Below are 23,468 nucleotides of genomic sequence, written 5' to 3'. Positions count from 1 at the left end.
ACGTGGGCCTTTCACTGTTGTGGCCTCTCCCGTTGCGGAGCACAGGCTCCGGACGCGCAGGCTCAACGGCCATGGCTCACGGGCCCAGCCACTCCGTGGCATGTGGGATCTTCCTGGACCAGGGCACGAACTCGCGTCCCCTGCATTGGCAGGTGGACTCTCAACCACTGCGCCACCAGGGAAGCCCAGGGATTGATTTTATAAGAAGATGTGGACTTATGCAGATTAACTTTATACTTCGAATTATTTGAGTTGCCAAAATAAGCAAGAATTACTTCCACAATTTGAAACATCAAATTAAGTGAAATGAATAAATAAATAACAGTAATTACAAGCCATACCACTCAATGGGATGTTATATTATACCTTTATGCATTCTGTGAGTGATTGGAATAAACTGAGTGTACATTTCCTTCAAACTCTGGGATCATACAGTTCTAAGTAGAATGACAATAATCTCTCTTTTATTTGCTGTACCCAACCTGTATTTAATTTCCACACCTGGAATGAGGTTTGTTGGGCTCCAGAGTCTGGGTTTCTACTGATACTTTACTCTCTCAGGTGCACATGGCAGAAGAGAAAGGTCACATTAAAAGATAAAGTCATAGGCAGATCATCTAATTTCTCAGATAACACCAAGAGCAAGGATTGCAGAAGGAAGTCACAGAAACTCAGGAGTTAATCATCAAACTCTACTTGGCAAGCACTGTGCATTTATCCTTCCTTAAGACAAAAAGAAACAAGTAAAAAAAATTTTTTTTAACATCTTTATTGGAGTATAATTGCTTTACAATGGTGTGTCAGTTGCTGCTGTATAACAAAGTGAATTAGCTATACATATACATATATCCCCATATCTCCTCCCTTTTGTGTCTCCCTCCCACCCTCCCTATCCCACCCCTCTAGGTGGTCACAAAGCACTGAGCTGATCTCCCTGTGCTATGCAGCTGCTTCCCACTAGCTATCTATTTTACATTTGTAGTGTGTATATATGTCCATGCCACTCTCTCACTTCGTCCCAGCTTCTCTTTCCCACTCCCCGTGTCCTCAAGCCCATTCTCTATATAAGTAAAACTTTTAAGTGATGTTTTCTGGGAACAACATTTAAGTTAACTGCTAGTGATCAGTAATTTTTTTTAATATAAAAAATACCTGAACTTAACACATACATTTTGAAAATTTACTGTGCCTTTCAAAACGTTTTATATAAACCTGGTAGTAAATTATTATGATTATTTATTCTTTCATTAATTATCTTGGCATTTTGAATGGATTTTTCATCACCTTTGGTTTGCTAAAACCAAACCATGCATTGGTTATTTGGAAAATAATAGTTCCCTGAGTTATGTAGGTTCTTAAAATATTGACATATTTCATTATAAAAATTTATATCCATTAATACTACCACAGATCTCATCATAACAGTATTATAAAGTCAAGCTCATGGTGATGGACATGTTTTCCAACATTCTCATTTTTACTTGGAAGTTCAGATTTTATCCTTGGCAACAAATATTGTTAGCTTCTTTGAAGTAACTGGCTTACTTGTTTCATCTTTGAGAAAATGCCTGCCAAGTACTGAGGTTTAAATCATCATGGTTTGTCATTCATTCTTTCAAGTAAAAATGATGTTCCCAGGCTTCCCTGGGGCGCAGTCGTTGAGAGTCTGCCTGCCGATGCAGGGGACGTGGGTTTGTGCCCTGGTCCGCGAAGATCCCACATGCTGCGGAGCGGCTGGGCCCGTGAGCCATGGCCGCTGAGCCTGTGCGTCCGGAGCCTGTGCTCTGCAACAGGAGAGGCCACGGCAGTGAGAGGCCCGCATACTGAAAAAAAAACCAAAATAAACAAAAAAAAATGATGTTCCCTGAAAGAAGTGTCTAGTTGAGCTTAGCAGATTTTTTTTTGTATGCGCCATGCGGCATGTGGGATGTTAATTCCCCGACCAGGGCACTCTACCCCCCTGCATTGGAATCTTGGAGTCTTAACCACTGGACTGCCAGGGAAGTTCCTCTAGTTGAGCTTATAGCTCAAAAATTTCACAGCCCACGTCTTGGTTTACGGCAGAAGTGATTTATGCGTTCTTCTCATTTTGTCCTATAGAATGTTCATGTACTCAGGCTTAAAATTTAATTTAAAAATTTAATAATTTTTGCTGCTTTAGCTAAGACATTCTTAAGTAAAACTTTTTTTTAAGGTTTTTTTAAAAATATTATTTTATTTATTTTTGGCTGCGTTGGGTCTTTGTTGCCGTGCGTGGGCTTTCTCTAGTTGCGGTTACTCTTTGCGGTGCACGGGCTTCTCATTGCGGTGGCTTCTGTTGTTGCAGAGCATGGGCTCCAGGCGTGCCGGCTTTGGTAGTTGTGGCTCATGGTCTCTGGAGTGCAGGCTCAGTAGTTGTGGCGCATGGGCTTAGTTGCTCCGTGGCATGTGGGATATTCCTGGACCAGGGCTCCAACCCGTGTCCCCTGCATTGGCAGGTGGATTCTTAACCACTGTGCCACCAGGGAAGTGCAAAACTTGTTTTTTGGTTTTAAACTGAGAGTACATGGTGGTGACGAACACAGTGACTGCCAGCAGCAGTGGGTGCTGCTATACTGCTTTTGAATGAAGTCTCCAGGAAGTTTCCATTTTGCCTTTACAGCATCAGTACATATGTCAACACAGTGAAAAAGGCAAGTACTGTCTTAATATTTCTGAAGATAGCTTAGAGCTTGGTGGATGCCCTGAAAGAGTCTTGGAGACCTCCAGGGGTTTACAGATCATGCTATGAGAACTGCTGCTTTGGGTTGTTGCTCTTCTGTTTGTTTTGTTTTTTTTGCGGTAAGCGGACCTCTTATGGCCTCTCCCGTTGCAGAGCACAGGCTCCGGACGCACAGGCTCAGCAGCCATGGCTCTCGGGCCTAGCCGCTCCACGGCATGTGGGATCTTCCCAGACTGGGGCACGAACCCGTGTCCCCTGCAACGACAGGCGGACTCTCAACCACTGCACCACCAGGGAAGCCCCTGGGTTGTTGCTCTTCTGTCAAAGATGTCGTTAGGCTGAAGTGGGTTGACCGTTCGTTAAAAATGTTTAGTGGGAGAGTATTGTTATTAAGGAAGGGAAGTTGAATCTGATACTCAATGAGGACCTACCTGATTTCCAGTTTTATTTGTGGGCTGGGGATGAGGCAGATGGTGTAGGACATAAGTGCCATGCCTCTTTTATGAAACACTTCCCATTGTGTCTTTTAATTCTGTTTAATTGAAACAATCTGGGAGAACAGAGGAAAGTAGCAGGATTCCAAGGGACTGGTACAGCAGGCAGGATGCCTAGTGTTGCCATCTAGACTTTAAGAATTATACCTTAGAGGTAAATAGAAAGGGAATCCTCTCTCTGTTTATTGGGTGATTTCAAAAGTAGAGACTTAAGAAACAAAACAGGTAAAAAGTAATACAGGAAATTTAGGAACTACAGAAAAGTACAAAACAGAAGTCACCCATAATTCCACCACCTGAGGTTACCAACATGTTAATGGTAATATAAAGGGAAAATGCATTTATGTGTTGTGACACAGCAGTTACTGATCATCAAGGAGCAATTCAGATTATTTGTAACTATCTGCATTGGTGCTCTCCATTTAACTGTATTCGTCACAGGGCTGTAGAGTTGACAGCTCCCAGCAGTGCTCATGGATGGGCCTGACTGGTGCCTTCCAGAGTTAGGCGGTGCTGCAGCTCTGCCACGTACAAACTGCACATGAATCGTGGTATAAATATACTCAAAAATCAAAGGTCACTTTGGAGTCTTACAATTTCATGATTTTGTTAAACATAGTTTCCTATTAATGAGGAAAAGATACTTTTATCACTTGGGAGAAAACTTTGTATTCAATAGTAGGGGTAGCAGGTAGTACAGAAAATGTTATAGAAAGTCATCAGTTTTGTTGATTTTCTTAATCGTAAGGTTTAACTCTAGTGCCTGATGACGAGAGCCAGAAGTACAGATCTCCAGGAAATTCAGCCACTGTAGAGAAACCCACGTCCTTCTTACCGTCATGTATCTACCAGAATCAAACCCAAGAAAAAAAACACACTTCCAACATTTTATCCGATGAACAAAACAACTTCCGTAGAACTACTCATCAAGATTTTGTCTTAACTTCAAAAAGTGGTGCTTCTCCCAATTTGTTTTGTGAGGCTCAATATCAAGAAGCACTTGTGAAAAAAAATGATTTGAAGGAAGAAAACCATAACCATCCTAAAGGTGAGTTACTTATTTTTCTCTCTTCTGTAGTTAACTGACAGTGTCACCTGGTTGTTCTAAGACAAGAAAAGTCCTTTCTGCATTTTTTCCTTGTCCCCTGCATCTTTAATTGTGAGATCCTACCTGCTACACAGCCACTGAGCCTGGATAGGACACAGAACCAGACATAGAATTTGTGACTTTCCAGGAACAAATTGCAGGGCAACTCATGCCAGTTTCAAACCTCGTGTGGCAGCGTGGGTCTTCAAAAAAGGAGGCAGCGAGTTCTGCATGCACCATTTTCCTTGAGAGCTTAGAAAAGTTTAAAATTGAGTTAAAATGTGTGTGCTGGTGGTTGGGCACAGCATAGAAGATGTGAAGTGTGAGCAGTAGGTTGGTGATGGGAGTTATTACTCACAAAAGGAATTCCCCTAACCCAGACACTCATCGCTGGCCCTCTGTGTTCCCAGCACCTGGCACGTGCCTGCCAGAGAACTGGCACTCCGTGTCTGATGGTCCAAACTCATGGAGCTCTCGAGGCATTTCTAGTATATTGTCCTTTTTAAAAAAAATTTTTAAGTCCTGTTGCTGTGCTCACTCCCTGGCCTTTTTTCCCCCCTCCACATTTTGTAATCATGAAATATTGTGTAATAAATTGTGTTCTTTTCCCACTCAACATGGAAAATGCTTATGGTACGTTCTATAGCCTTCATAACCGTAATTTTAATGGTTGTCATCTTTATGCAGATCATCAAATAATATATCAGTATTTAATGTTCTTTGTGGTAGGACTGAGTCATTTCCATTATTTTTAATTTAGTTTTCAATTTTAATGGTGTTTTTATGTATATGTTCCTTAGAGTATGTTATAGAAAAACACAAATGATATGGCAAAAGGTGTCTATACTTACAGTTTAGGATTGGGCAGTTTTGGGATAAAAACTTATTCCTAATTTCGAGTAATTCTTTGGTGTAAAGAGGTCGTATCTTTTCCTTAGTTTTTAAACAGTACTCTCCCTTAACCTTGTCAATTTTTTTTTTTTTTTTGGCTGCACTGTGCAGCATGCGGAACTTCCCCTACTAGGGATCAAACCCTTGCCTCTTGCAGTGGAAGTGCAAAGTCTTAACTATTGGACCACCAGGGAAGTCCCCTTAACCTTTTATTTTGGAAAATTTCAAACATCCAGAAAAGTTGAAAGACCACTGCTGTAATTACCAGTATACCCACCACCTAGATGCAACAGTTAATATTTTTCCATATTTACTTTGTCTATCTATGTTTGTATGTGTGTGTATATACCTGTATCTATACTTAAATTTTTATCTGTATTTACATCTGTATATAGTTTGCTGAGTCATTTCATCACAAATAGTATGCAGACATTATATCATTTCAAATATCAAGTAAAAATTAGGACATTCTTCTATATAACCACAATACTATTATTATACCTAGGGACCTTATCTATGCAAATGCAATTTAGAATTCTCCCTATGATCCCAAAATTGCCTTTTAAAGGTGTTTTTTTTTTTTTTTTTTTTTTTTCTTGCGTTATGCGGGCCTCTCACTGTTGTGGCCTCTCCCATTTGCGGAGCACAGGCTCCGGACGCGCAGGCCCAGCGGCCATGGCTCACGGGCCCAGCCGCTCCGCGGCATGTGGGATCCTCCCGAAACGGGGCACGAACCCGCGTCTCCTGCATCGGCAGGCGGACTCTCAAGCACTGCGCCACCAGGGAAGCCCCTAAAGGTGTTTTTTTAAAAATAGGATCCAGTCAAGGTTTATGTATTACATTCAGTTGTTACAACTCTTTAGTCTTTTTGTTTTGTTTTTCCGGCCGCACAGCGAGGCATGCGGGATCTCAGTTTCCCGACCAGAGATAGAACCCATGCCCCCTGCATTGGGAGCGTGGAGTCTTAACCACTGGACCACCAGGGAAGTCCTTTAGTCTTTTTTTCACTTACGAAAGCCAACACCTTTTTCTCCATAACATTAACCTTTTGAAGACTTGTGTTTTTTTCTTTTTTTTTTTAACATCTTTATTGAAGTATAATTGCTTTACAGTGTTGGATTAGTTTCTGCTGTATAACAAAGTGAATCAGCTATACATGTACATATATCCCCATATCCCCTCCCTCTTGAGCCTCCCTCCCACCCTCCCTATCCCACCCCTCTAGATGGTCACAAAGCACTGAGCTGATCTCCCTGTGCTATGCAGCTGCTTCCCACTAGCTATCTGTTTTACATTTGGTAGTGTACATATGTCCATGCCACTCTCTCACTTCATCCCAGCTTATCCTTCCACCTCCCTGTGTCCTCAGGTCCATTCTCTACATCTGCGCCTTTATTCCTGTCCTGGCCCTAGGTTCTTCAGAACCTTTTTTTTTTTTTTTTTTTTTTTTAAGATTCCACATATATGTGTTGGCATATGGTATTTGTTTTTCTCTTTCTGACTTATTTCACTCTGTATGACAGTCTCTAGGTCAATCCACCTCACTGCAAATAACTCAATTTCGTTTTCTTTTTATGGCTGAGTAATATTCCATTGTATATATATGCCACATCTTCTTTATCCATTCATCTGTCGATGGACACTTAGGTTGCTTTCATGTCCTGGCTATTGTAAATAGAGCTGTAGTAAACATTGTGGTACATGGCTCTTTGAATTGTGCTTTTCTCAGGGTATATACCCAGTAGTGGGATTGCTGGGTCGTATGCCGGTTCTATTTTTAGTTTTTTAAGGAACCTCCATACTGTTCTCCATAGTGGCTGTATCAGTTTACATTCCCACCAACAGTGCAAAAGGGTTCCCTTTTCTCCACACCCTCTCCAGCATTTATTGTTTGTAGATTTTTTGATGATGGCCATTCTGACTGGTGTGAGGTCATTGTACTATACCTCATTGTAGTTTTGATTTGCATTTCTCTAATGATTAATGATGTTGAGCATTCTTTCATGTGTTTGTTGGCAATCTGTATATCTTCTTTATAGAAATGTCTGTTTAGGTCTTCTGCCCATTTTTGGATTGGGTTGTTTGTTTTTTTGATACTGAGCTGCATGAGCTGCTTGTAAATTTTGTACATTGAATTCTTTGTCATTTGCTTTGTTTGCAAATATTTTCTCCCATTCTGAGGGTTGTCTTTTCGTCTTGTTTATGGTTTCCTCTGCTGTGCAAAGCTTTTAAGTTTCACTAGGTCCCATTTGTTTATTTTTGTTTTTATTTCCATTTCTCTAGGAGGTGGGTCAGAAAGGATCTTGCTGTGATTTATGTCATAGAGTGTTCTGCCTCTGTTTTCCTCTAAGAGTTTTGTAGTGTCTGGCCTTACATCTAGGTCTTTAATCCATTTTTAGTTTATTTTTGTGTATGGTGTTAGGGAGTGTTCTAATTTCATTCTTTTACATGTAGCTGTCCAGTTTTCTCAGCACCACTTACTGAAGAGGCTGTTTTTTCTCCATTGTATGTTTTTGCCTCCTTTATCAAAGATAAGGTGACCATATGTGCGTGGATTTATCTCTGGGCTTTCTATCCTGTTCCATTGATGTGTATTTCTGTTTTTGTGCCCGTACCATACTGTCTTGATTACTGTAGCCTTGTAGTATAGTCTGAAGTCTGGGATCCTGATTCCTCCAACTCCATTTTTCTTTCTCAATATTGCTTTAGTTATTTGGGGTCTTTTGTGTTTCCATACCAATTGTGAAAGTTTTTGTTCTAGTTCTGTGAAAAATGTCATTGGTAGTTTGATGGGGATTGCCTTGAATCTGTAGACTGCTTTGGGTAGTATAGTCATTTTCACAATGTTGATTCTTCCAACCCAAGAACATGGTATATCTTTCCATCTGTTGGTATCATCTTTATTTTTTTTCATCAGTGTCTTATAGTTTTTTGAGTACAGGTCTTTTGTCTCCTTAGGTAGGTTTATTCGTAGGTATTTTATTCTTTTTGTTGCAGTGGTAAATGGGAGTGTTTCCTTAATTTCTCTTTCAGATTTTTCATCAATAGTGTATAGGAATGCAAGAGATTTCTGTGCATTAATTTAGTATCCTTCCACTTTACCAAATTCATTGATTAGCTCTAGTAGTTTTCTGGGAGCATCTTTAGGATTCTCTATGTATAGTATCATGTCATCTGCAAACAGTGACAGTAAATAAAACAGTGACAGTTTTATTTCTTTTTTTTCCTATTTGGATTCCTTTTATTTCTTTTTCTTCTCTGATTGCTGTGGCTAAAACTTCCAAAACTATGCTTAATAATAGTGGTGAGAGTGGACATCCTTGTCTTGTTCCTGATCTTAGTGGAAATGGTTTCAGTTTTTCACCATTGGGGATGATGTTGGCTGTGGGTTTGTCATATATGGCCTTTATTATGTTGAGGAAAGTTCCCTCTATGCCTAGTTTCTGGAGGATTTTTATCAAAAATCGGTGTTGAATTTTGTTGAAAGCTTTTTCTTCATCTATTGAGAATATCATATGGTTTTTATCCTTCAGTTTGTTAATATGTTGTATCACATTGGTTGATTTGTGTATATTGACGAATCCTTGCATTTCTGGGATAAACCCCACTTGATCATGGTGTATGATCCTTTTAATGTGCTGTTGGATTCTGTTTGCTAGTATTTTATTGAGGAGTTTTGCATCTGTTCATCCATGATATAGGCCTGTAGTTTTGTTTTTTTGTGACATCTTTGTCTGGTTTTGGTATCAGGGTGATGGTGGCCTCGTAGAATGAGTTTGGGAGTGTTCCTCCCTCTGCTGTATTTTGGAAGAGTTTGAGAAGCATAGGTGTTAGCTCTTCTCTAAATGTTTGATAGAATTCGCCTGTGAAGCCTCTGGTCCTGCACTTGTGTTTGATGGAAGATTTTTAATCACAGCTTCAATTTCAGTGCTTTGTGATTGGTCTGTTTATATTTTCGATTTCTTCCTGGTTCAGTTTCGGAAGGATGTGCTTTTCTAAGAACTTGTCCATTTCTTCCAGGTTGTCCATTTCATTGGCATAGAGTTGCTTGTAGTAATCTCTCATGATCCTTTGTATTTCTGCAGTGTCAGTTGTTACTTCTTTTTCATTTCTGATTCTATTGATTTGAGTCATCTTCTCCCTTTTTTTCTTGATGAGTCTGGCTAGTGGTTTATCAGTTTTGTTTATCTTCTCAAAGAACTAGCTTTTAGTTTTATTGATTTTTGCTCTTGTTTCCTTCATTTCTTTTTCATTGATTTCTGATCTGATCTTTATTTCTTTTCTTCTGCTAAATTTGGGTTTTTGTTTTTCTTTCTCTAATTGCTTTAAGTGTAAGTTTAGGTTGTTTTTTTGAGGTGTTTCTTGTTTCTTGAGGTAGGATTGTATTGCTATAAACTTGCCTCTTAGAACTGCTTTTGCTGCATCCCATAGGTTTTGGGTCATTATGTTTTCATTGTCATTTGTTTTTAGGTATTTTTTTGATTTCCTCTTTGATTTCTTCAGTGATCTCTTGGTTATTTAGCAGTGTATTGCTTAGCCTCCATGTGTTTGTGTTTTTTGCAGATTTTATCTGTAATTGATATCTAGTCTCATAGTGTTGTGGTTGGAAAAGATACTTGGTACGATTTCAGTTTTCTTAAATTTACCAAGGCTTGATTTGTGACCCAAGATATGATCTATCCTGGAGAATGTTACATGAGCACTTGATAAGAAAGTGTATGCTGTTGTTTTTGGATGGAGTGTCCTGTAAATATCAGTTAAATCTGTCTTGTTTACTGTATCATTTAAAGCTTGTGTTTCTTTATTTATTTTCATTTTGGATGATCTGTCTGTTGGTGAAAGTGGGGTGTTAAAGTCCCCTACTATGATTGTGTTACTGTCGATTTCCCCTTTTATGGCTGTTAGCATTTGCCTTATATATTGAGGTGCTTCTATGTTGGGTGCATCGATACTTACAATTGTTATATCTTCTTCTTGGATTGATCCCTTGATCACTATGTAGTGTCCTTCTTTGTTTCTTGTAATAGTCTTTATTTTAAAGTGTGTTTTGTCTGATATGAGAATTGCTACTCCAGCTTTCTTTTGATTTCCATTTGCATGGAATATTTGTTTCCATCCCCTCACTTTCGGTCTGTATGTGTCCCTAGGTCTGAAGTGGGTCTCTTGTGGACAGCATATATATGGGTCTTGTTTTTGTATCCATTCAGCCAGTCTATGTCTTTTGGTTGGTGCATTAAACCATTTACATTTAAGGTGCTTATCGATATGTATGTTCCTATTACCATTTTCTTAATTGTTTTGGGTTTGTTATTGTGGGTCTTTTCCTTCTCTTGTGTTTCCTGCCTAGAGAAGTTCTTTTAGAATTTGTTGTAAAGCTGGTTTGGTGGTGCTGAGTTCTCTTAGCGTTTGTTTGTCTGTAAAGGTTTTAATTTCTCCATTGAATCTGAATGAGATCCTTGCTGGGTAGAGTAATGCTGGTTGTAGGTTTTTCCCTTTCATCATTTTAAATATGTCCTGCCACTGTCTTCTGGCTTGCAGAGTTTCTACTGAAAGATCAGCTGTTAACCTTATGGGGATTCCCTTGTATGTTATTTGTTGCTTTTCCCTTGCTGCTTTTAATATTTTTTCTTTGTATTTAATTTTTGATAGGTTGATTAATACGTGTCTTTGTGTGTTTCTCCTGTATGGGACTCTCTGTGCTTCCTGGACTTGATTGACTATTTCCTTCCCATATTAGGGCAGTTTTCAGCTATAATCTCTTCAGATATTTTCTCAGTCCCTTTTTTTTTTTTCTCTTCTTCTGGGAGGCCTCTGTTTCGAATGTTGATGCATTTAGTGTTGTCCCAGAGGTCTCTGAGACTGCCCTCAGTCCTTTTCACTCTTTTCTTTGTTCTGTTCTGTGGTAGTTATTTCCACTATTTTATCTTCCCAGTCACTTATCCGTTCTTCTGCCTCAGTTATTCTGCTATTGATTCCTTCTACAGAATTTATAATTTCACTTATTGTGTTGTTCATCATTGTTTGTTTGCTCTTTAGTTCTTCTAGGTCCTTGTTAAATGTTTCTTATATTGTCTCCATTCTATTTCCAAGATTTTGAATCATCTTTACTATCATTACTGTGAATTCTTTTTCAGGTTGGCTGCCTATTTCCCCTTCATTTTTTTGGTCTGGTGGGTTTTTACTTTGTTCCTTTATCTGCTGTGTATGTCTCTGTCTTCTCATTTTGCTTAACTTACTGTGTTTGGCATCTCCTTTTTGCAGGCTGCAGGTTCGTAGTTCCCGTTATTTTTGGTGTCTCCCCCCAGTGCGTAAGGTTGGTTCAGTGGGTTGTGTAGGCTTCCTGGTGGAGGGGACTGGTGCCTGTGTTCTGGTGGATGAGGCTGGATCTTGTCCTTCTGGTGGGCAGGACTGCGTCTGGTGGTGTGTTTTGGGGTGTCTGTGAACTTATTATGATTTTAGGCAGCCTCTCTGCTAACGGTTGGGGTTGTGTTCCTGTCTTGCTAGTTGTTTGGCATAGGGTGTCCAGCACTGTAGATTACTGGTTGTTGAGTGGAGCTGGGTCTTAGCATTGAGATGGAGATCTCTGGGAGAGCTTTTGCTGTTTGATATTATGTGGGGCCAGGAGGTCTCTGGTGGATCAATGTCCTGAACTCGTCTCTCCCACCTCAGAGGCTCAGGCCTGACACCCGACCAGAGCACCAAGACCCTGTCAGCCACTTGGCTGAGAAGAAAAGGGAGGGGAAAAAAAAAGAAAGAAATCAAGTTATGAAAATAAAAAATATTAAAAAAAATTTTTTTAGGGCTTCCCTGGTGGTGCAGTGGTTGAGAGTCTGCCTGCTGATGCAGGGGACACGGGTTCATGTCCCGGTCCGGGAAGATCCCACATGCCATGGAGCGGCTGCGCGCATGAGCCATGGCCGCTGAGCCTGTGCGTCCTGAGCCTGGGCTCCACAACGGGAGAGGCCACAACAGTGAGAGGCCCGCGTACCGCAAAAAAAAAAAAAAAAAAATTTTAAAGTAATAGAGAAAGACGAGAGCAACCAAACCAAAAAGCAAATCCAGCAATGATAACGAGCGCTAAAAACTATAGTAAAAAAAAACAACAACAAAAAACAGAGCCATAGGACAGATGGTGAAAGCAAAGCTATACAGACAAAATCACACAAAGAAGCATACACATATGCACTCACAAAAAGAGAAAAAGGAAAAAAAACATGGAAGAGAGCAACCAAATCAGTAAACAAATCTACCAATGATAATAAGCTCTAAATACTAAACTAAAATGAGCATAAAACTAGAAACAAATTAGATGCAGAAAGCAAATCCCAAGTTGCTCCCAAAGTCCACTGCCTCAATTTGGGATGATTCGTTGTCTATTCAGGTGTTCCACGGATGCAGGGTACATCAAGTTGATTGTGGAGATTTAATCTGCTGCTCCTTCGGCTGCTGGGAGAGATTTCCCTTTCTCTTCTTTGTTCTTCACTCAGACAAGACAGGGTTAAATGAGCAGCTGTTTCGGGGGCTCTGGCTCACTCAGGCCGGGGGAGGGTGGGGTACGGAGTGCAGGGTGAGCCTGCGGAGTTAGAGGCTTGCGTTTTGTTGCAACCACCTGAGGCGCGCTGTGTGTTTTCCCAGGGAACTTTTCCCTGGATCACAGGACCTGGCTTGGCAGGCTGCGCAGGTCCCTGGGGTGCGTGCGTGTGTGTGTGTGTGTGTGTGTATAGTGACCTGTGCTTGCACACAGGCCTCTTGGTGGCTACAGCAGCAGACTTAGCGTCTCATGCCCGTTTCTGGGGTCTGCGCTGATAGCCGGGGCTCGCGCCCATCTCTGGAGCTTGTTTAGGTGGTGCTCTGAATCCCCTCTCCTCGTGCATCCCAAAACAGTGGGTTTTTGCATATTAGGTCCTGACTTTCCCGGGCTCCCACCCGGCTAGCTGTGGCACACTAGCCCCTTCGGGCTGTGTTCACGCAGCCAACCCCAGTCCTTTCCCTGGGATCCGACCTCCGAAGCCTGAGCCTCAGCTCCCAGCCCCCGCCCGCCCCGGCGGATGAGCAGACAAGCTTCTCAGGCTGGTGAGTGCTGGTCGGCACCGATCCTCTGTGCAGGAATCTCTCCGCTTTGCCCTCCGCACCCTTGTTGCTGCGCTGTCCTCCGTGCTTCCGAAGCATCCCCCCTGCCACCCCCTGTCTCCGCCAGTGAAGGGGCTTCCTAGTGTGTGGAAACTTTTCCTCCTTCACAGCTCCCTCCCAGAGGTGCAGGTCCTGTGCCTATTCTTTTGTCTCTGTTTTTTCTTTTGCCCTACCCAGGTATGTGGGGAGTTTCTTGCCTTTTGGGAAGTCTGAGGTCTTCTGCCAGATTTCAGTAGGTGTTCTGTAGGAGCTGTTCCACATGTAGATGTATTTCTGATGTATTTGTGGGGAGGAAGGTGATCTCCGCGTCTTCTCCGCCATCTTGAAGGTCCCCAAGTAAAGTTTTATTTTGTAGAATTACCTCTAAAACAGTGCCCTATGCTTCAGGTACTTCGTCAGTACAGCTCTGTTAGTTTCCTGTTGTTGCCCTGTCAAGAAACTGTGGCCACGTGGTGTATAAATTCTTTACCAAGGCAACTCGACACCTTCTTTCTCTGGGGCTGAATCCCCGCTGCTCATGTGCTCTTTACACACACAGATCTTCCATTCACTGCAGTGGGAATTCTCAGTGTGTAAAAGGAGAGGTTTTCCTGTCTGCAGACTTTTCACTTGTCAACTTCACAGAATGGCTTCCGGATTATTTTGGGGGTCTCAGTCCTCAGTAGCTTGCCAGCGAAGTTCATCTGAATTGAGAACTCAACACCAGATACTTTGAATAAAGTCCAGTCCTAGCAAAGGACTTGCTTCAGAATTTAATGAGTCAGGTAACAGTGTGACCGAACAAAGGGCTCACTGTCAGGTCACAGAAGCCAGTACTATGGCATGGGTTTTTGAGAGGTCAGCTGGAAAGGAGAGCAGAATGTTGTGTTTTCATTAGCATTTTGTAGTTTTTCTTTAGCATATTAAAGAATTCCTTGAGAGTTCTAAAATCTTTGGTATACATTAAGTTTAACTAAATATTTTTTTAGTACAGTAACTTGTAAAATTCTCAAGTTTAAAGACTTTAATCTGCTTTTTTTTGAACTAAATTGTTGCTCATTTTTATCCTAGGAGAAGGTATTTTACCATGTTCGGAGAAAATGACGGAACAGATTCAGGAAGGGAGCAATACGAACTTAAAAGAAATTGGTGATTCCTCAGAAGTGGTTAATATTGAAGAAAGGTATCATCCATGTTGGAAGGAATTTAGTATAATAGTCATTATTATCGGTACTTTCTTTGAAAGATCCATAGTTTTCTTGTTTTTGCCTGGGTTTGCTTTTAAGTAAAGGGTTGAAGATCCAACTTATTCCATGTTGTCAGCAACAGAAGCAGGTTGGGGAGATACATGAGTTTGACCTTGTACTGGAAAAATTGAGCAAAGTTTTTTCACCTCAGGGAACTATCTGGATAAAACTAATCTTCTCTCAAATAAGTAAATCCTGTTGTGGAGAAGAGAAAAAAGTTATATATTGGAGTCTTACACATGGTATCACTTACAAATAATAATTGAGTGAGTGTGGTTACAGAATTTAAAAATTTTATGTCAGAGATAAAATATCAACTGTGAGGTTGTTTATTATTTTCTTAAGTATTTTAATATACATTATGGAATGGCAAATGACTTTTGATTGTTTTGTTTATATTATTAAGGATCTTAAAGAATGTATTTAATGAACTACTTTTGAAATATATTTTATTTATGTTATGTTATTTATGAATATGTTACTTCAAAAGTTAACCTAAGGTCAGTAGGTGGACTTCAGAGGGCTTTTTCAAATCAGGTGTAGAGTGACGTGTATTTCTATATTTTGGAGGATGGAGTGGGACTGTAGCTTTTAATAGATTCTCAGAGGGGATCTGTGACTTTGAAAAAGGTTAGTTCTCAGTCAGAGGTGTCTGTATCAGGCACACTAAGTATAAAGTATTCACCACATGATTTGAATGTTAAATAACTTTACTTTCATGATTAGGCCTATTAAAGCTGCTATTAGAGAAAGGAAACAAACCTTTGAAGACTACTTAGAAGAACAAATTCGGTTGGAAGAACAAGAACTGAAACAAAAACAGCTAAGGGTTAGCATTTCCACTATTTTGATTAAATTATCTTAAGGCTTTAGAGATTTGTTTATAATTTGCTTTAAAAATAACTTTGAGATTACTTGGATATACCAGAATTAATTCAAACATTGTTCTTTTGTTTTAGGAAGCAGAAGGATCCTTGCTAATCAAAGCAAAGCCAAAACAACCATTCTTAAAACGAGGAGAAGGTTTAGCTAGATTTACTAATGCTAAATCGAAGTTTCAGAAGGGGAGAGAAAATAAACTAGTCACTACTCAGAGCATTTCAGAGGACAAACCTGTGTTTAAATTAGATAAACAACAATTCCAGCGGAAAACTGCTCATATAAATAAAGAACTGTGTACAGAGAACCTTCCTGTCAAAAAGAACAGTAAAGCCAGAACAAAGAGTGGTTGTGTCACACTCAGTCAGAAGCCGAAAGTGCTTAAGGGTAACAATAGGAAAAGTCTCTCTCCAGCAGGATTGAAGATACTGGCAGGGAAGAAATGTGATGGGCAATTTAGAGGTCAGATCAATTTAGAAAAAAAGGTAGAATCTAATAATAAAGAAAATGTACCCGAGTGTACAAAACCTTGTGACGTTGGTTGCAAAATCTGGAATAAGACACAAGGTAAAGACAGACTTTCCCTTTTGACAGGGCTGGCCAGCTGCGTGGCTTCTAAGAGTCCAATAAGTGAGACTTCGAAAGAGTCAGAATCTTCTCTTGACATTTCTCTTCAGAAAAAGTTAGAGAATTGGGAACGAGAAAAGGAAAAGGAAAATTTGGAATTAGATGAATTTTTGTTTTTAGAACAAGCTGCGGATGAAATATCATTTTCTAGTAATTCCTCATTTGTACTGAAGATCTTAGAGAGAGACCGACAGATCTGCAGAGGTCACCGGCTGTCTTCTACTCCTGTCAAAGCTGTCCAGCAAGAGAAGACAACAACACCGGATCCCATCAGTGAGTGTAACCAAAACGAGGATCCAGACCGTACCAAGTGTGCAAGTAAGGGTGAGTGTGAGGTTGCACCCAAACAACCTGATTCAGTATCCTCACCTGATGGATCGCAGGAACAGTCCTGTAAAGTCAGTAGGAAAGTGTTCCAAATGAGCACTTGTGAAAGTCCATCTAGGTGGAATGCAAGCGATGACGAAGGTGGTACAGACAGTGATGATAGCACTGATTCTGAGGAACAACTTGATGTCACCATAAAACCATCAACTGAGGATAAAGAAAGGGGTTTCAGCAGCAGAGAAGATAGTCCCCAAGTCTGTGATGGGAGGGGACCTTTAAGGGACACCAGGACTCAAGAAGAAGATAAGAGGAGAGATGTTGATTTAGATTTGTCTGATAAAGATTACAGTAGTGACGAGTCTATCATAATAGCAAGCTTGAAAAATAAATCTTCTGATTCCTCAAGAAGACACCCATCTATGAGTAAAATTGACTTTGATGATGAAAGAACTTGGACTGACCTTGAAGATGATTCATTTAAACATGATGTTATTCTTGGGAATGAAACCATTTATGGGACTCCCCAGACAACCTACCCTAATAAGAGTGAAATATGTGTACTGGACAAAACAATAAAAAGGAAGGTTGCACCAGTCAAGAAGGGAGAAGACTTGAATAAATCCAGTAGGAGCCCAAGTCCTCCTCCAACCTCGGATCTGATGATGAAATTCTTCCCTTCTTTGAAACCAAAATCAAAATCAGATTCACGCTTGGGAAATGAACCCAAGTTAAACATAAATCAAGACCAACCACCTGGTAAGTCAGACCATTGTAAAATATGTAATGGAATGTTACAAGTTTAATATTTATTTTATCAGTATGTTGTCAGAATGCTTATTAAAATCCCAGCCTTTCTAGTTGCTCAGTGGAAATCTAGTAGGTGATTTGTTAAAGTTTAGTAGGTAATTTGTTAAAGTTTGATTTGTTTTGTGAGTCTAAATAATGTAATAGTCACTAGTATAAGAGTTTTGGAAGGGCTTCCCTGGTGGCGCAGTGGTTGGGAGTCCGCCTGCCGATGCAGGGGACGCGGGTTCGTGCCCCGGTCTGGGAGGATCCCGCATGCCGCGGAGCGGCTGGGCCCGTGAGCCGTGGCCGCTGAGCCTGTGCGTCCGGAGCCTGTGCCCTGCAAAGGGAGAGGCCACAGCGGTGAGAGACCTGCATACCACAAAAAAAAAAAAAGAGTTTTGGAAGAATTGTGATTTCAGATTTTTCGAATTTTAGCCTGTATCTTATTGCTAAGGCTTTAAAATTAATTATTATAAAGTGAGATAACATTTAAGTTTCTTTTATAACCAGGGAATACCCAATTTGTGGTTTGTGCTGCTGTGCTACCTCTGTGTGTGTGTATTTTTTTTAATTAGTTTTTTTTTTTTTTTTTTTTTTTTTACTACCTCATGTATTCACTTGCCAAATATGATGAAGAAGAAATACAGTAAAATTCAAGTTTCTTTTCTTCTCCAGACCTGGGCTCTTAGAGGCATCAACTTTCCCATTTCACTTGTGTATTCTACAAAGATTCCATGCATATGAAAGCATGTGTGAATGTGTATATAATCCTCCTTTCTGCACAAATGAAAACATATTTTTTATATACTGTTCTGCACCTTGCTTATAATAAATTTTGAAGATTGTTCTAATACACATCTGTCTCATTCCATTTAGTGGCTATATAGTATTTAGTTTATGTGATGGATTTTTTTAACTTATATTGAAAACAGTTTTCCATTAAGTCATGTTATATTATAAACTCTGAATGCCTAGCAAAGCATAGGTGCTTTAAAATAGAAATTATAAGTTAAGCTAATTTTTAAAAATACTCTGATTTTTAAAATAGTATTTTTTGCAGGAAGTTTGGAAGTTAAAAAGTGTAGAAGCAAAAATGTTTATAACTAACCTATCCTAAGGTAACTGTGATATCATTTTGGGATATTTCTTTCCATTCATTTTTCCTGTGTATTTTTCATATGGTAGAGACATATATTATAACTCGCCTCATCCTTTTTGACCAGGTGTATAATATGCTTTGGCCATATCATTAAAACTCTTTGTATACTTTAAAAATGGTTACAGAGCATTATATGAATGTAGCATAATTTTATTTAGTAATTTCTTTAATGTTGGATAAAAATTATTTTTCACTATTAGAAATAACACTTCAATGCATATTTTTGTGCAGAACGATTTGTATGATTTTATAAGTTCGTTCTTTAACTAGATTTTTAGAAGTGGGTCTAAGGGTAGATAATGTGTATTTTAGCCTTGTATTACAAATCAGGGTTATTTTCCAGAAGGGTAGTTGAAGGACGAAAGCATTGGCTATTTTCTTAAGTAGCAAATTTGATACTGAAAAAGATCTTAATTTGTATTTCTTTGATCAGTGGGGGGTAAACTTTGATTTTGGTGTTCATTAGAGCTTTAAGTCTCTTGCAAATACTTATTCATGTTCTTAAGCTATTTATGTATATTGGTTTAAAAATTTATTTGATTTTTTTAATACATAACATTCATTTGTCATCAGATTGATACTCTTGAGGTAGAATGATTTGATTCTTAAATTTAGGCTGTTCCATCTGGAAAGTTAGACTATAATTTTTTTCTTTGTTTTTAGAAGCATTGTTTCTAATGCATTTTAATAGTACAGGTGTTTACCATATTTTTGGCTCCTAGAGTAATAGCTAGCTAGTGTTTTGCTGTTGAAAGCTTTTTGTGAAGTTCAATATTTGTGGCTTATCTTATAGGTGACAATGCTCGATCTCAAGTTTTGAGAGAGAAAGTTATTGAATTGGAAACAGAAATAGAAAAATTTAAAGCTGAGAACACATCTTTAGCTAAACTTCGCATTGAACGAGAAAGTGCCCTGGAAAAACTCAGGTAAGTTTGCGTCTGTAAGTGGGGGAAAATGTATAGTGATTCACCTTTATTTTTAAGATTATATCTGAACTATTTGAAACAATTCTTATTAATCCAACAATATAAGTGAGAGAAGGAAGTGAAATAAATACCACATAAGGATTTTTAAATAAAATGACCCACTGTAGTCAAAGATGTCTTAAAAGGAGAATTGTCCTCGTGATGAGGTCATAAATTGAAATTTGAAAAGCAGTGTGGAGCTCTGAATTCAAGAGCCACCTTGGCCAGTGTATTAGTTTCCTAGGGCTGCTGTAATAAAATATACACAAACTGGATGGCTTGAAACAACAGAAATTTCTTTTCTCATGGTTCTCGGGGCTAGAAGCCTGAAGTCAAGGTGTCAGCAGAGCCATGCTTTCTCTCGTATCTTCTGTTGATTTCTGGCGATCCTTAGCCTTCCTTGGCTCACAGCTGGACATGTGGGTTGTTTCTATGTTTGGGTTATTGTGAATAATGCTGAGGAGCCACCATACTGTTTCGCACAGTGGCTACACCAGTTTACATCATGTTAGTTGATTTGTGTGTGTTGAACCAACTTTGCATCCTGGGGATGAATCCCACTTGGTCATGGTATTTAATGCTTTTACTGTGCTGTTGAATTTGGTTTGCTAGTATTTTTTTGAGGATTTATACACTGTATTCATCAGGGACATTAGCCTATAGTTTTCCTTTCTTGTATCTTTGTCTGCCGTTGGTATCAGAGTGATAACTAACCTCACAGAATGAGTTTGGAAGTATTCCTTCTTTTCTTGGAAGAGTTTAAAAAAGAATAGTATTAATTTTTTCTTTGACTGTTTTGTGGAATTTACCTGTGAAGCCATCTGGTCCTGGACTTGTGTTTTTTGGGAGGTTTTTGATTACTGATTCAGTCTCCTTATTTGTTATTGGTCAGTTCAGACTTTCTGTTTCTTCTGGATTCAATTTTGGTAGGTTGTATGTTTCTAGGAATTTAACCATTCTAAGTTATCCAGTAGTTTCGAATATAATTATTCATATATGGTCCTTTTTATTTCTGAGGCCTCTGTTATAATGCCTTGCCTTTCATTTATGACTTTATTTATTTGAGTCTTCTCTCTTTTTTTCTTAGTCTGGCTAAAGGTTTGTTGATTTTTTTCCTCCTGAGACTCCCATAATGCGTATATGGTTCATACAGTAGTGTCCCATAAATCCTGCAGGCTTTCTTCACTCCTTTTCATTCTCTTCCCTTTTTTCCCCCTCTGACTGAATAACTTTGAATCACCAGTCTTCCCAGTCACAGATTCTCTCTTCTGCTTGAGTCTGCTGTTGAAGTTCTCTGTTGCATTTATCACTTCATTCCTTGTATTCTTCAGCTCTAGAATTTCTTTTTGGTTCTTTTTTTATGATTTCTAGCTCTTTGTTGAACTCTTGTTTTGTTTCACGTATTGCTTCCCTGGTTTAATTGAGTTGTTTATCTGTGTTTTCTTGTAGCTTGCTGAGCTTCCTTAAAACAATTATTTTGTACTCTTTGTCAGGTAATTTGTAGATCTCGATTTCTTTGGGATTGGTTACTGGAGCTTTATTAGTTTCCTTTGGTGGTGTCACGTTTGCCTGATTCTTGGTGATCTATGTGGACTTGTGTTGATGTTTTCGCATTTGAAAGAACAAACACCTGTTCCTGTCTTTACAGACTGTTTTTGGCAGGTAAAGACCTTCTTCTGCTGGATCCCTGGACTGGTGGGTCTGCTTCCAGGATCACAGTCAAGTGGGGTTGTAGCTGGGTCCACAGTTGGTAGGCCTGTTACCAGGGTTGCAGTCAGCTGTGTTCCTGCTGGATCCCCAGTAGGACAGGACTGCTTCTTGGACCACAGTCAGGCAGGGCTGGAGCTAGGTCATGGGGCTGCCTCCTGGTCCACTGTTGAGTCTGTAGACAGGAGGTGTGTTTCCAGGCATGAGGATGGGTGGGGCTCCTGCTAGGTTTCTGAGCAGCTTCCTACCAGGCCCCTGGGTGGGCAGGACTGACTCCGAACCACATAGAGCGGGACTGGAGCTAGGTCACAGGGCTGTGTCAGGATCTGTAGGCAGGACCAAGGTCTGTGGGTCTCTTTCCAGGGGCATGAATGGGCATGGCTCCTCCTGGGTCCTTTGGCAGTGGGGCTGTTTTCAGTGCATCAGGACCACATTTGGTAAGCCTGGCACTGGGGCATGGGCCTGCCTTCTCTAAGTGGCTGTCCTTGATGTTAGGCTTCACCAGCGTTTCTCATTTCCTGCCTGAATCCTAGAGCTCCCACAAACGCACTTCTCTCTGTGGATGGTGTGTGTGTGGAAGGATGTGAGCCAGGGGCCTCTTGTTCCACAGTCTTGCTGTCGTCACTCTCCCTGTGCTCTTTACACAGTGTCCAGAAGGAGCCCGGGTCCTGACAGTTCCTCTGACCCACGTGCTCCTAAGCTATATACCAGGGTCTTCACAGTGGTCCACAGACCCTAATTAATCACCCTGCCTCCCGCCCGCCCCCCCCTTTTTTCCTGACGTTTTCTCCTACTCGTCTGTCTCTTTAGCCACACTGGCCTCCTGCCTGTTCTTTGAACACATCAGGCACGTTCCTATCTCAGGGCTTTTGCATGTGGTGTTCCCTCTGCCTGAACTGTTTTGTCCAGATACCTCCATGGCTGTTCTCTCATGTCCTTCAGGTTTTACCTCAAATACTGCCTCAGCAAGATGACTCCGTCCATAATTTCAGGCTCCTAACCTCCATATTTCCTAACCTCATTCCTTGGTTTATTCTTCTTAACATTTCCAGTGTTCCATATATTTTACTTGTTAATCTCATTTATTGTCATCTGTTGCTCCCACTAGAACGTAAGAAGCTTTATAGGAGTAAGGATGTTTATTTTTCTCACTGTGGTTTCTCCAGTACGTAGTATAGTACTTGAATCATAGTAGGTATGCAGTGAATGCTTGTTGAGTAGTGCTTTACTGAGTTAATTGACTGTTATTTCACTACTGTGGGTTGAAGATGGATTCACCAAAGCTAGCAGCTCCTCAGTTGCAGCTTGTCACTGGTGTTCCACTTTGGTACCACATGTGGATTACTGTATTGACATGGTCTCCTTAGATTATAACGTGGTTTGGTTGTTTTAGGAAAGAAATTGCTGACTTTGAACAACAGAAAGCAAAAGAATTGGCTCGAATAGAGGAGTTTAAAAAGGAGGAAATGAGGAAATTACAAAAGGAACGCAAAGTTTTTGAAAAGTATTCTACAGTTGCGAGAACTTTTCCGGATAAAAAAGAACGTGAAGAAATACAAGTATGTCAGTCCCTTACATTATACTCATATCAGTTAGTAAAGATGACAGTCTGGTAAGAATCTTAGAATTATTTGATGTGTCAAAGAGAAATTGGGTATCAGTTTATTAATCATCCATTGACTCAACAAATAATCTGAGACATCAGGAACATCTTTTGTAGTCTTGACTTTCTTTTTTTTTCAATTTTTTTTGGCCGTGCCATGTGGCATGTAGGATCTTAGTTCCCCAACCGGGGATTGGACCCGTGCCCCTTACATTGGAAGCATGGGGTCTTAACCACTGGACTGCCAGGGAAGTCCTGTAGTCTTGACTTTTAAAGAGTAAAATGCATTAGTTCTTTTCTTACTGAAGGCTTCCCCAGAAAATACTCCAAAAATGACATGGATGTATTAACAAGCCAGGAGTTGGAGATTCACCAGTGGAATGTGTTAATTTGTTTGACCCACCACACATTGTTAGTTCTGTTCGTTTATAATAATTTAAGTCTTGTATACTAACTAGGTGTTTAACTCTAAAACTTGTAAACTGATAAGCCAAATCATCAGTCCTATTCATTTCAAAGTTAGAAATGGACATGATCAGAGGAAAGTAGTAGTTAAAAAGAACTAATGCATTTCTAGCTAAAACTATAAACCTTCTAGGAAACAATGTAGGTGAATATATTTGCGACAGTGGCATCTGCAGAGGTTTCCAAGAGAAGACACAAAGAACTAAGTATAAAAGAAAAAGTGGATATATTGAATTTCATCAAAAGTAAAACTTCAGGGCTTCCCAGGTGGCGCAGTGGTTGAGAGTCCGCCTGCCGATGCAGGGGACATGGGTTCGTGCCCCGGTCCGGGAAGATCCCACATGCCGCGGAGCGGCTGGGCCCGTGAGCCATGGCCGCTGAGCCTGCGCGTCCGGAGCCTGTGCTCCGCAACGGGAGAGGC

General features: G+C 40.1%; 1 protein-coding gene across 1 annotated transcript in view; it reads left to right on the top strand.

Annotated features, from left to right (window-relative positions):
* The window catches only part of CPAP (centrosome assembly and centriole elongation protein), a 55,308-nt gene that overhangs the window by 3,949 nt on the left and 27,891 nt on the right, over positions 1-23,468 (top strand). Inside the window, exons 3-8 of the mRNA XM_007466344.1 lie at positions 3,944-4,243; positions 14,354-14,465; positions 15,256-15,358; positions 15,489-17,118; positions 19,101-19,233; positions 22,373-22,538. Of these exons, the coding sequence (XP_007466406.1) occupies positions 3,944-4,243; positions 14,354-14,465; positions 15,256-15,358; positions 15,489-17,118; positions 19,101-19,233; positions 22,373-22,538 (2,444 nt within the window). The remainder of the gene's footprint in view (positions 1-3,943; positions 4,244-14,353; positions 14,466-15,255; positions 15,359-15,488; positions 17,119-19,100; positions 19,234-22,372; positions 22,539-23,468) is intronic.

This window comes from Lipotes vexillifer, unplaced genomic scaffold (genome assembly GCF_000442215.2).
Source record: "Lipotes vexillifer unplaced genomic scaffold, Lipotes_vexillifer_v1.1 scaffold2648, whole genome shotgun sequence".
NCBI lineage: Eukaryota > Metazoa > Chordata > Mammalia > Artiodactyla > Lipotidae > Lipotes > Lipotes vexillifer.
The sequence above is the reverse complement of the archived record's forward strand: the minus strand, read 5'-3'. Positions and strand labels throughout refer to the sequence as shown.